The sequence below is a fragment of the Manis pentadactyla genome, chromosome 12 (assembly GCF_030020395.1).
Source record: "Manis pentadactyla isolate mManPen7 chromosome 12, mManPen7.hap1, whole genome shotgun sequence".
Classification (NCBI taxonomy): Eukaryota; Metazoa; Chordata; class Mammalia; order Pholidota; family Manidae; genus Manis; species Manis pentadactyla.
Genome location: NC_080030.1, coordinates 12,284,237 through 12,297,181, shown reverse-complemented (window position 1 = coordinate 12,297,181; position 12,945 = coordinate 12,284,237). Strand labels below are relative to the sequence as shown.

The 12,945-nt window shown below is 51.5% G+C and overlaps 2 protein-coding genes across 6 annotated transcripts in view; both read right to left on the bottom strand.

The window, feature by feature from the left end:
• LOC118917569 (cytochrome P450 4F2-like) overlaps positions 1-10,518 on the bottom strand; it is a 90,853-nt gene extending 80,335 nt beyond the window's left edge. Inside the window, exon 1 of one of the 2 annotated variants that reach the window (XM_036895521.2) lies at positions 9,110-10,518. In XM_036895521.2, coding sequence (XP_036751416.2) covers positions 9,110-9,127 — 18 coding nt within the window. In that variant the 5' untranslated portion in view covers positions 9,128-10,518. The remainder of the gene's footprint in view (positions 1-9,109) is intronic. The other variant, XM_057490050.1, reaches the window with a different exon arrangement.
• The window catches only part of LOC118917609 (ultra-long-chain fatty acid omega-hydroxylase), a 32,121-nt gene extending 20,258 nt beyond the window's left edge, over positions 1-11,863 (bottom strand). For 2 of the 4 annotated variants that reach the window (XM_036895628.2, XM_057490045.1), the window contains exons 1-3: positions 11,725-11,855; positions 5,960-6,182; positions 3,364-3,508 (exon numbers count right to left, since the gene is read on the bottom strand). In XM_036895628.2, the coding sequence (XP_036751523.2) occupies positions 3,364-3,508; positions 5,960-6,181 (367 nt within the window). In that variant the 5' untranslated portion in view covers position 6,182; positions 11,725-11,855. Of the gene's footprint in view, positions 1-3,363; positions 3,509-5,959; positions 6,183-6,518; positions 6,664-11,724 lie in introns of all 4 variants that reach the window. The other 2 variants (XM_036895629.2, XM_057490046.1) reach the window with 2 other exon arrangements.
• Positions 11,864-12,945: the final 1,082 nt, after the last annotated feature.

Below are 12,945 nucleotides of genomic sequence, written 5' to 3'. Positions count from 1 at the left end.
CTTCAAAGCCCAGCTTCGCCAGTGCCTCCTCCAGGAAGCCTTCCTCAAAATGTGTCCCCAGCAGAGCACTCTCTCTCCCATCCTTGGGACCAGCTCCCCTCCAATCCTGCCTGCTCGAGCCCAGGAAAGTCGGCAGCTGAGCCAGCTCTCTCATCTCTCCAATACAAAGGAGATGGTGCTGTTTACCCTGGAGGAGGTCATCTAAGCAAAGCCCTGACCCTGATAGGGTGCCCAGCAGGAGGCTCTCAACCACCGCGGTGGAGAGCTTGGCCTCTGGGCTGACCAGATCTGGGTTCAAATCCCCACTGTGCCACTAACTCATTATATAAACTTGGGCATGTTACCAGTCTCCCTCTCCATTTTCCCATCTACCTGAAGGGAACTAGAACAATCCTGCCTGTGTCAGGGCATCCCTACAGAAAACTCAATGAGATAATATGTTCCAGGCACACAGTTGGTTCTCATTAAATATTTGTGCATGTAAATTATGAAGCAACTTTTGGTTACTTTCATTACTAGCATTATAATTATTGGCCATTAATGTCAAGAACTTGTGAGAGGAATATCTGGGTCCCCAGCTCACAGCAGATTCTACTAATGAAAAAGGAATATGTAGATACCATGAAAGCATTCTAGTGGTTCCTCAGAAAGCTAAACGTAGGATAGATCTAGAGAGTATCATGCTAAGTGAAATAATTCAGACAGAGAAAGACTAACACAATATGATCTCACTTATATGCGGAATCTAAAACACCAAACGAACAAAAAAGAAATAGACCCTGACATAAATACTGACCATGGACTGCTAATTACCATAGGGAAGGTGAAATGGTGAAGGGGATAAATAGGTACAAACTTCAAATTACAAAATAAGTTACAGGAATGGAAGTACAACATAGAGAATAGAACCAATAATGTTGTAATATCTTGGTTTCGTAACAAGGGGTAACTACACTTATCATGGTGAGTATTTAGTAATATATACAATTATCAACAAATCTCTAGGTTGTATGTCTAAAACCAATATAATAGTATATATCAACTATATTCCAATAAAAAAGTAAAATGTTTAAAATTTAAATTAAAAAAATTTTAAGCTAAATGTAGAATTACCATGTGACCCCACCATTCTACTCCTAGGTGTCTATCCAAGATAAATGAAAATATATGTCTACATCGAAACTTGTACACACATGCTCCTAGCAATGTAGTTCAAAACAGTGAAAAAGTAGAAATGATCCAAGTGTTCACCGGTAGATGAGTGGATAAACAAATGGTGGCATGACCATACATCCATGCAATGGAATATTACTCAGCCTTTAAAAGGAATGCAGTGCTGCCCCATGGTACCATGTGGATGAACCTCAAAAACATGCTAAGTGAAAGAAGTCAGCCACAAAAAAACCATGTTTTGGTCTAATTCCTTTCCTATGATTTCTCCAGAGCAGGCAAATCCATAGAGATGGAAAGTAGATTGGTATTTACCAAGAGCTGGAGAGAGGGAAGAACAGGAAGTGATTCCTTAATAGGTACAGGCTGTTTTATGGGGTCATGAAAAAATTTTGAAACTAGAGAGAGCCAACGGTTGTGCAACATTGTGAATGCATGAAACACCTGACACTTTCAAATTGTGCACTTTAAAATGGTTCATTATACTGTTAGTGAATTTCATCTCAATAAAAGAAATGAGTGTTTAAAGACAAGCTGTAATTACATGCCTATATATCATGCCTTGTCCTCTGTGAATTATTTTTACTTACATTCTCCCATTAATGCTCTCTATCCCAAATGCCCATTGGAAGATGAAGAAACAGAGGTTCCGAGAAGAACCATGCCTTCCTCAGGGCTCTTTGGCTGTGTGGGTTTAAGGCCGGAGCAGCAGGTGTGGCCCCCAAGGGGTGGTGGGACCTGCTGAAACTAGCGGGCCTGACTCCAGGCTGCCTCTCCTGACTCACAGGATCCCCCCTCCCCAGCCTGGAGCCCGCCATCTGGCCCCTGTGGTGCTGGAGGCAGTGTAAGTGCTGCTTGTCCTGAGTGAGGGGAGGGGAGAGGGAGAAAGAGGCCTAAGCACCTATTAAGTGCCAAGCCCAGGCTGGGGTGCTACTCCCTGGTCTACTTGGAGTCTCACAACCATGCAGGATGATACTCAGGAAACTGATGCTCTGAAGAGGAGGAGGATATGGGAGGAAGAGGAGAGAAGGAAAGAAAGGATATGGAAAAAGCAAAGAAAAAGAAACCCTTTTGGACATTATATTATTGAGTCTTTAAATCGTTCCATTTGACAGACCAGAAACTGAGGCCCTGAGAGACTGGGTGAATTTCTGGGTCACACAAGTACGCTCCAGCCAGGATTCAAACCCAGCCCACCCAAGTTCCAGCCCAGGGCCCTTCCCACAACTTGGTGCCCATGCCTTGGGAGAGTGGCCCTTCCTAGGTGCTAGGTTTGGTTTCCCCTTCATTGGGAATAGGCTTCCCTCACAAATACAATAATGGCGGGGGGTGAGGCAAAGAGGCATAGGAAGGCATCACTGGGAAAGGGGGGGATGGCCACCCCTTCCTTTTTTCACAGCTCGTGTGGGGCAGCCTTAAAGGTAGTCTCCAGACATACGTTTATAGAGCCCCAAGCTGGGGCCAGAGATTCTAATCCTGTCCCTCCTCTCTTAAATGTCCCCAATGCCTCTGGAGGTGCCCAGCTACACATGAGGCCATGCTGAAGATTCAGTGCCCTACTTGTAAGAAATATAGAGCTGGACACAGACACACTCAGCCCTAAAGGGTAAAGACTAAGAATGGTAAAGCCAGAGGAAAGGGTTAGGGTCTGTCTGCAGTACCCAGAAGGCTTCCTAGAGGAGGGGTCACTGGAGCTGGGTATTGAAGGCTGAGCAAGAGTTTGCCAAGCACATTTGGGAGTCCTACGCCTTGAAACAGGTGTGGACTGCAGAAGGGAGAAGCAATCCTTCTACATCTCTCTTTCTGCCAGTCAGGGTCAGTGCAGATGAAAAGAGAAGACTAGACTGGGATGGTCACAGTGGGAGTGTCAAATGATGGGGGTGCCATGGCTTCAAATTGAGCAACAACCCCTTAATAAACTCTTGGCTAAATAGATGCCTATCCCAACATGTTTGGCTCTGACTTCCAGGTACGTGGACATCCTCTCAAAGTTCCTAGGACTCTTAGACATTGTCACAACTTTTCCCATGCATTCCCACTATCTGTATATCCCTTTCTGTTTTGGTGAACTCCTATTCATCCCTCAAAGCCCTACTCAGATGGCCCTTCCTCTAGGTAGCCCACCTACCTAGAAGCCCAGGTGGGCTCTGGGAATTAAGGGTTTACCCATCACTCAGAAGCCAGCCTGCCTACCTGAGGCGCTCACCACAGGCTTGATGTAGTCAGGATGCACAAGAACCAACAGTGGCAGGATAGGTCCCATCCACACCAGGATCACATGATGCATGTTGTCCAGCACCTTCTTCTCATCTTGGAGGCCTGTCTCATTTGGGAGATACTGCAAGGGGCAGCAGGGAAGGACAGTGAGGAGATGTCCAATACCAGCTTCCCCCTGCCCTTTCCTCCTGCCACCTCCCCTGCCCTCAAAATAGGCCTAGAAGAGCTGTGGGCAATTGCCTGCACCTCTCTGAGCCTCCATTTCCTCATCTGCAAAGTGGAGAAGAATCGTCTCTCCATCTGACAGCAGTTGAGAAGATTCATGAAATAGTAAAGCAAGAGACCCTCAGCAGGAAGCCTGATACATGGCTGGTGTTCAAGAGATAAACATAGTAACAGGAAATACAATAATGATGATGGTGGTGGGCATTTATCAAGAACTCACTATGTCAGTAATGAGCTATCACTAGTGCTGTTATCCTCAACACACACACATGCCTGTGGTGTCAGGAGCTGCCTTGGGCACCTTCCACATGGCCGTACGTCCAGCCCACACCAGAACTCTGTCACCAACTCATTACTGTTTTCCCCACTGCACTCTGCCCAGAAAGGCCGAATGACTTGCCTGAAGTTACACATGAGTAAGCGACTGTCCTGGTTTGGGTTGCCCAGAAGCAGGCCCTGGGACAAGAGCTCTAGGGCAGATGGTTTATTTGGGGGTGACCCCCAGATGCATGTATAAGAAAGTGAGGAAGTGAAACAGGGAGGGTGGGCAGCCAGTAAAGAGTGAGATGTCAAGGAAGTTACTGCCCCAGGCACCTGATGCTCAGTCCCACTGGGGACACATATCTCAGAGTCAACCCACTCAAGGGTGAGTAAACTGGGTGTTTTTACACCCACTCCCAGGTCCCATACTCACTGGCTGAGGGCCACTCCTGGGGCATTCACAAGCTTACAGTATGCACAGGCAGAGTAGGCTCCAGCTGCCACAGAAAGCCCTAGAATGCAGGGGCTGGAAGCTGGAAGTCAGACCATCCCATCCAGAAATGGGCCAAGAATATATGGGCAAGGCCTGGCATCATCTGCCACCATGGCAAAGGCTGGATTTGAACATAGGCCACCAAGCTCCAAAATGCCTGCTCTTAACCAACATGACGAAGAGCGCTTCCAGCTCAGTGTCAGAAGGATCAGAGCTTAAATCCACTCCCAGCTGCTGTGTGGCCTTGGGCAAGTCACTTAACCTCTCTGAATGCCAAAGAACAAATTGTTAACACAGGAAAGATTCATCCCTATCCCCAGGCTGTGAGAATCAGGGGAGGGCGCAGATGTTAAGGGTCCCTAATCCAATGCATGGCCAATGGTGGGCCCAGCGGTTGTCAACTGAATGAACAAACAAGGGACTCCTCTCTAGCTCCTGTGTGTCCTTCCTGATCAGATTCAGCCCTGAGCCTGTCCACACCCAAGGGAGAGCATGGCCTCACCGGGGTCTCATGACCCCATAAGGTGGGCTGGGCCCACAGGGCCCAGGCTGGGCTTCAGAATCCAGCCTGGCCAACTGCCCCAGGCACCAGGGCCTTGCTGCCAAATCCAGGACCACCATCAAAGCCAGAGGGCTTCCTGGAGCAAGGACAGTGGATACGAGGCAGGAAAGGAAGAAGCTGGTCCAAGAGAGGATGCTCTGGGCAGAGGGCACCGCCGGAGAAAAGGCCGCAAAGGCAGGCAGGCGGAGCCTCGTCAGTTGTGCCCCAGCATGCTCAGGAGCCCGCGGAGGACAGACACAGGGCCTGCCTCCCGGGATTGTCAAGAGGGTCGAATGAGTTAACACAGTTGGCCCCTGAACAACACAGGCGTGAGCTATGTGGGTCCCCCTGCACGTGTATTTGTTTTTCAGTAAACGATATTGGAAAGTGTTTTGGAGATTTGTGACAGTTTGAAAAATAACACATTCATCTCTCTAGCATGTGATTGTAAGAATACGGTATTAACATAGATTAAAAGCTATTAGTTAAGTTTTGGGGGAGTCAAAAGCTCTACACAGATGTTTGTCTGGGTGGGAGGTTGGTGCCCCTAACTGTCACTCTGTCCAAGGGTCAGCTGTATTTATAAAGCCCCTGAAATAATACCTGGCACATGCATGCGAAATAAAACCTGAAATGCAAACAGAGAGCTAAGGTCCTGACCTAGGATCACAGCACTAAAAAGAATGAGAGAGAGTCTGGAACCACGTAGATGGTGGGGATGGAGCAACAACATTTACAGGGGCGCCCCTCCCTGTGACTCCACTCCGGGATCCCAAAACCTGATGAACTGTGCAGGCACTGTGCCCTGTTGCTACAGCAATAGCCTGGGATTACAGAGAGAACTTTACAGTCAGCTTTGCCTCACCCCAGCTGCGTGAACTGGGGTAAACCGCTTGCCCTCTCGGAGGCCCAGTCTCACTCATATCCTGTGAAATGGGTCTGTTTATGGCTCCAACTAGATTTTTGGGGAGATGAGGGAAGTCAGCAGGTCCATCACCCTTACTGAATCCCTGGGACCTGCCCACCGGGTCCGCCTGCCCCGCCATACACACCATGCCCAGGTGGCCCAGCAGCCAGTTGCGCCGGCGCGGCTGGGGGAAGCAGCTCAGCCGGCGGCAGGTGTTGTAGAAGTGCCAGCAGAGGCTCAAGAACTTCAGCAGCAGGCGGAAGACGAAGAAGAGCAGGGAGAGCAGAAGCGCAGACACGGCGTACAGACGGAACGAGGTCTTCTCCAGTCCCAGGAGGAGCAGCAGGTGTTCCGCGACGGGCAGCATCCTGGGGGACACCCGAGATGGGGGTGAGTGCAGGCGGGAGCCCGCCCTCCAGCCATGCATGCCATACACATAGTGGTCTGCGGAGTCAAGTACAGTGTGCCTGGCACACAGTAGGTCCCCGATATACGTGAGTCCCAGGGGCCCCTACTTCCCCCATTAGTGACCAGCCGGCTAGCCAGATGGATGCCCCAGTGTCCTGCCCATTAGGCCCTCAGCCTTGGCTTTGTGGGGCACCCCTCCTGACTTCTCTGCCCACACAGAGCTGGCCAGAGTGCTGGAAAAATAAGCCTCACCCCTCCCTTGAAAGCAGCTCTCGGCCAATGACTGAGATAAATACCTTCTCCCCTCTGGTGCGGTGATCCTGAGGTCTGGGTTCCCCTGAGGGACTAAACTCCAGCCGCCCACAGTAGAAACTTTCTGTATTAGCTGCCTCCCTCCCACTGTTTTACTTCCCTCTTCTTCTTTCTTAAATTGAGGTGAAACTGACATGACACAAATTTTAAAGTGAACAGTCCAGTGGCATCTAGACATTCACGATGTCGTGCCACCACCACCTCTGTCTAGTTCCAAAGTGTTTTCATCACCCCTGAAGGAGACCCCGACCCCATCAGCTGTCACTCCCCATCTCCCATACCTTCGAAACCCCCCCGGCAACCACTTTCTGTGTCTATGGATGTGCCTGTTCTGGACGTTTCATAGACGGGATCACACAACATGTAGCCTTTTGAGACTGACATCTCTCACCCAGCACGATGTTCTCAAGGTTCACCCACGTTGTAGTATCTATCAGAGCTCCATTCCTTGTACCGCTGAGTAATATTCCATTGTAAGGATATATCACAATTTGATTATCCATGGATCTATCAGTGGACCTTGGGCTGTTTCCACCTTTCACCTGTTGTGAAGTGTGCTGCTGGGAACGTGCACGTGCATGTATTTGTTTTGAGTCCGCTTTCAATTCTTTGGGGTTCACTTCCTTCCTCCTTACTGTGTCTGTGATCACTTCCCAAGTAAACTACTTGCACTAAAATCCAAAACAACATGGGTGGTAAAGCCCCTGAAATAATACTTGGTACGTACATGTGCAACTGTAAACCTTCCTGTACTTGTTTCTACATGCCAGACCTCACACCAGTTGTTCTACATCCATTTCTTCAGCAATTATTACTGAACCCCTGCTCTCTACATATGTGACCCTGTTCTAGGCATGGGGCTGTAATGGCGAGCAGGACAGACACGGTGCCAGCCCTTAGAGGGGGTGACCACCCACAGGCACGATGAAACATATAAAGGCTACATGTTATGAAGGAGGTAAAGCAGGGGTAGAGGTGGCTGAAGAGTGGGCTCCTCCCCAAGGATATCAGGTCCTAATCTCTGAAATTTGGGAATGTGACCCCTTACCGCAGTCTCTGCAGATGGGATTAAGTGAAGGATCTAGAGATGGTGAGATTATCCTGGACTGTCTAGGTCGATCCTAACTGGAGTCATAAACGTTCTTATGAGAGAGGCAGAGGGAGATTCGACACGCGGGGGGAGAAATCCATGCGAAGACAGGGGCAGGGGTGGCAGTAACGCAGGCACAAGCCAGGGGCGCCTGGACCTCTAGAAGCTGGAAGCGTCAAGGAACAGATTCTCCCCTAGACCCTCCGGAAGGAGGATGACCCTGCCAACACCTGGATTTCAGATTTCTGGTACCCAGAACTGGGAGAGAATAAATGTGTATTGTTTTAAGCCACCCAGTTTGCGGTCATCTGTTAGAGCAGCCACAGGAAACTCACACACCAGAGCAGGAAGATGGGGACCAATTCTTCTGGATGAAATGGCCCAGGACGGCCTCTCTGGGAGGGGTACCTGGCCAGCGACCTGAGTGAAGGACACACATTGACTGGCTGGATGACCTGGTCCTCAGTTTCCCTACCTGAAACTGGAGGTGACTATCTCCAGGCCTCCCCAGCGTGACCTTTCCTGCATGTGGCCCAGGGGAATCACCACCTTGACAGGCCCCAGACTCCTGGGGTTGGGGAGCAGTGGGGGAGTCAACAGAGGCAACAGGGGGCCACATGGGACACCTCCAGCCCTTGGGCAGCCTGGCCACAGTCTGGCTCCCATCCCAACCACCCCAGTCACCTTTCAGAAGGTCGGGCGCTCCCCTGCTCTAACACCCTCAGTGGCTCCCCAGTGCCCTCAGTTTGGCATCCACTTTGGCCACATAGATTCCCCTTCTTGGTCTGTTTTGGACCCTCTTTCTTCACTCAGTCTGTAAATGCTGGAGCCCCTTAAGAGCTTGGGCCTGAGTCCTGTTCACACAGCCTGGGGACCTCGCCCAGCCCACGGCTTCCACGACCCCACCGCTAAGACGCCTCCTCTGCATCAGTCACCCTGCTGACAGGCCCAGCAGCCTCTCCCAGGGGCGCCTCCCAGACCCTCAGATCCACCTCACCGCCTTCCTCCCTCTTTCTCTCCATGTCCAGTCCCTTCCCAAGTCCTGCCAGTTGCCGAAACTCACCACTTTCCTTGTCCGTTTATTTTTCCCCACCCCCAGCACCCCACCCCATGTCAGGCAGCCTCCTCCCACTGGTCTCCCACATTCAATCCTGGCCCCTCTGGCAGTCCATCCTCCACATAGCAGCCAGAGACGTGGCCCTAAAAATTAAATCAGATCATGACTTGCCCCTGCCCAAAACCCTCTCACGAACCCCCATTACACTCCACTCACAATTCAGATTCCTTCCCATGGCCCACAGCTCCCTGTGTGGCCTGGCCCCTGCTGACCCCTCCAGCCCTGTCTCCCACCCCCACTCTCCACCCCGCACCCTGGACTCCAGCCACTCCGGCCACAGGCCGAGTTCATTCCCACCTCAGAGCCTTCTGAATATGCTGTTCCCTCCACCCAACATCCCTTTCCCCTGCTCTGCCCATGCAGGCTCCCCCTCGTCCTGCAGGCATAGCTGCACCTCAATGCTCTGCTCTTTGCCAGTCAGCCGTCTCCTTTCCTTCACCCTCAAAGGAGTTATTGAGCACCTGCTGCATGCAGTGGCTTCCCCCATCTTCCCGGTAGCCCTCAGAAGGAGTGGGGGTACTTCCAAGTGGTCAGAGCAGGAGCCCCCCACACACACAGGACAATCCTATCTGATTGTCCTGTGTCCCCCGCCCCCAGTGGGCCGGAAACCACATCTCTGCCTCTACTTGGACTGCAGGCACTGGAAATGTCTTCCTGAAGTACTGAAATGGGCAGAATGTGGAACAAGAGAAGGTGCCAGCCCTGGAAAAGAGGACTCTGTTCTGGGTGGATGGGTACACGGAGGACCAGAGAAGGGGATGTGTGAAGCCCTCAGGGCTGTGAGGTGGTGATTGAGTCTAGTCCCTACCTTCAGCTTCACAGAATCTGTGAACTGAGTTAATACCAGCAGGACCTATTTCTTAAGGTTGGTTGGGACATTTGGGTAAGATGAGGTTTGGCAAGTAACACGCAAAATTTAGCCATCGTTCTTACTGCTACAATAACTATTTTATTAGAGCAAGAGAAACTCCAAGCTGACATTCCCGGGATGCTCTGGAAGGCTGACACGGCCACTCCTCTGCACCAGATGACCAGCAAGGCTCCCAGTTGCCCACCCAGGCAGAAGGGGCCCTGCCCGCCCTGCCGGGGCAGGTGTTATCTGGAGATGGAGTGTCAGCGAGTGGCTCTGTGGCCCACGCCCAGGAGCGCTGGTTTGTCAGGTTAGCCCGGCCAGTAGTCACCAGTCAGGGACTTGTCATACAAGGTGTGCATGCTCTTGAGAAGGAATCCAGCACACAGACCAAGCCCCCTCTCCCCCGCCCCCAGCTGGCTGGAAACCACGTCTCTACCTCTACTTGGACTGCAGGCACTGGATTTGTTGATGGTCTGGCAACCAGGACTCAGCCCCACCGCCTGACCTCCCAGCTGTGCTCGCCCTCTGGGGCCCTACAGTCAGCACAGCCTGCCGCTGTCCTGGCCCGTGCCACCCCTTCAGATCCCTCTATGTCAAAGGGCTGCCTCACCCAAGACTCCTATTTTTCCAAAGTGCCAAGACCCAGAAGGCCTGAGCTGAGAGGGGAGATTATCCCAAATGTCTAGGGTTCTGAGAAAGAGCTTCGGGAGCAGTTTCTGAGGGTAGGGCCAAGCTGGCAAAACGGGCTGGGGAGAGGGCAGACTCACCACAGCTCTCAGCATATTAATAGGCTTTTGCCTATTATCCTTGGCCCAAAGGAGATTCTGGCAGAAAAAGTTTAAAAACCACAAGTAGTCTAGATCATTCCAGGGCTGCGATCATCTCTGCCCACCTTGCCAACCAAGGGTGGCCACACTAGGACGTGAGCCCCAGAAATGATTCTAAAAAGCTCTGCCTCTTACCTGTGTGACCTCAGGCTAGTGTCTGAACCTCTCCGAGCCTCAATTTCCCCATTGGTAAGACAGGAACTGTATTACCTGCTTCATGGGGCTGGGATGACAGTGAACATTTTTAATGTGTTCAGCTCAGGGGTTGGCGCACAGTAAGCCTTAATCAGCGGTACCTCTCATTTGTACCAGTGCTGCCGTCATATTCATTATTGCAACCAGTCATCTGGGATTTGGAGAATCTGGGCCAAATTCTCTGGCTTGCCAGGGAAGAGAGCTAGGGTCCCATTTTCTGAATGCCTTCTAAGTCATCCAAGCCCCTCTGCAGATACCAGCCCAGGTCACCACCGATACCAGCGCAGAGCTAATGTTACCTCTCCGAAACCCAAGCTGAGCTACACAGAGAAGCTGGGGCCATCGGAAAGTGCCCAGGATTTGGGGGTCAGACAGGGCTGGTTTGTGCAAATCCCAGCTCCCCCACTGTCTCTCTGTCTCCCTCCCACCTCCAGCCTGAGGGTCCCCAGCTGGTGGGTCTCAGCTGCCTTGTGTGATCCAGGCTGGCCAGCTACTCGTTGGCCCCAGGGACCCCAGGGAGCCTCACCCCTACAGCATCCAACAGACCTCGGCTGGGGCAGCTGTAGGACCTCACGCAACCCCACAGACAGCGTGGGTGCCCAGCAGGGCATCCTCTTTTTCTTAGCAGGGCACGGAGAGGCTCTGCGTCTGCCATGGGAGGGCAGAAGGGCCCTGAAGGCGGCCTCACCACCAGCGTAGAGTCCACGGGTGGGCCACAAAGCCTCCCCTTCAAGACAGTACAGAGTGATGGAATCCCGGTGACCCTAATCAGCCCTCGGGAGGCATCACAGGGCAGGGCTTGCATCTGTCCAAATGTCCTGATGGGGAGGGAAACAGTCTTGGGGCTCCCCTCCCACCACAGATCCCCTGAGAGAATATACCCAGGACGCCCAGGCGTGCACAGAATAAACCGCGCTCAAATGCAGTGGCCGTCGGGGACACACCATATTCCCCCCAACCCGAGTGTCCCGGACACACAGCCCCGTCCCGGGTCCCTGGGCTCTCGTGCAGACCCCCGCGCCGCCAGCCCTGGAGCGGGGACAACTCGGGTTACCGCGCGGGGCTGCTCTCGGGTTACGTCTCCGTCCCATCCCCGGTAAGCACTCACCCAGCGGGCTCCGACCTCCAGCCCTCGATCCTTATCCGCCCGCGCCCAAACCTCGGCTCTGCCCGCGCCGTCTGGCGGCCAAGCCCTTTAACCCCGCCCGGCTGCGCCGCAAGGCCCACCCCGGGCCCGCCCGCCTCTGGGTGGGGACCCAGACGCGGCGGACAGAGCCGGAGACAATGAGAGAGAGTCACGGAGGGCCGACTGGGGTCTCCTCGAGGGTGGGACCCCGGGATCAGATGGTGCAGGGGATTCAGAATAAATTCGCAAAACAATGGAACGCCCGCTGTGCTCCAAGCACTATTCCAGGTGCTGGGAATATGGCCAAAAATAAAAACAGACCAAGTTCCTGTCCTCGCGGACCTGAGGCTTAAGTGGAGAAAGCAGAAAAAAAAAGAAATACGTCCATCAGAAAAATGTCCACCAGTGAAGGGATGTAATACAAAGTTTTGTGATGGCATACAGGGGGTGCTGCTGGGTGTCAGGTCTCTAGCTAAAGCCTGAATCATGAGAGTAAATGTTAAATCACATTGTACACCTTTGTAAGCACATCAAATTTTTATTTGACAATTACACCTCAATAAAGCTGGCAAAAAAAAAAATGAAGTCTTCACCACACAGATAATACTCTGGCTGGTTCCCAAAGTCTAATACAAGTGTCCCTAGCTGTTAAGCCTGGTAATTTTTAGATGGCATGTGGTAGAACATTTTCTGTCCATTTCCTATTTTATGTATTCATGTTACATGAGAGATTTGTCTTGATGCCTAGAAGAAGAAAATATACCCGGCCCATGCATCAAATCCACAGTCTCGTGGCCATAATAATGACATAAATTTTGCGTTAAAATAAATAATGTTTGAAACGAAGACCACCAACAGAAAACTATTAATTAAGTAGTAGAAATATAATTATGTAGAACTATTAAGTAATAAATGGGTAATACGTACATGGAGCAAAAATGGTGACAGGTGATTGTGAGTGGCAGAAACTTCGAATCAGAAACCATCTGTCGATATTAAGATAAAGATAGAGCAGGAGGCCGATGATTTCTAAACTTGAGTTTTGGAAATATTAGGGCACCAGTCTCTCCAAATTCCAGAGAACAAGCAGCAGAAGGCTCAAAACTTACAGGAGGGGATTTTGAAATAAGGGTAAGATGCCCCACTGGCCCCAGCAGGTGATAAACTTGCACGATTTCTTCACCCCTCTTCATCTCAATCATT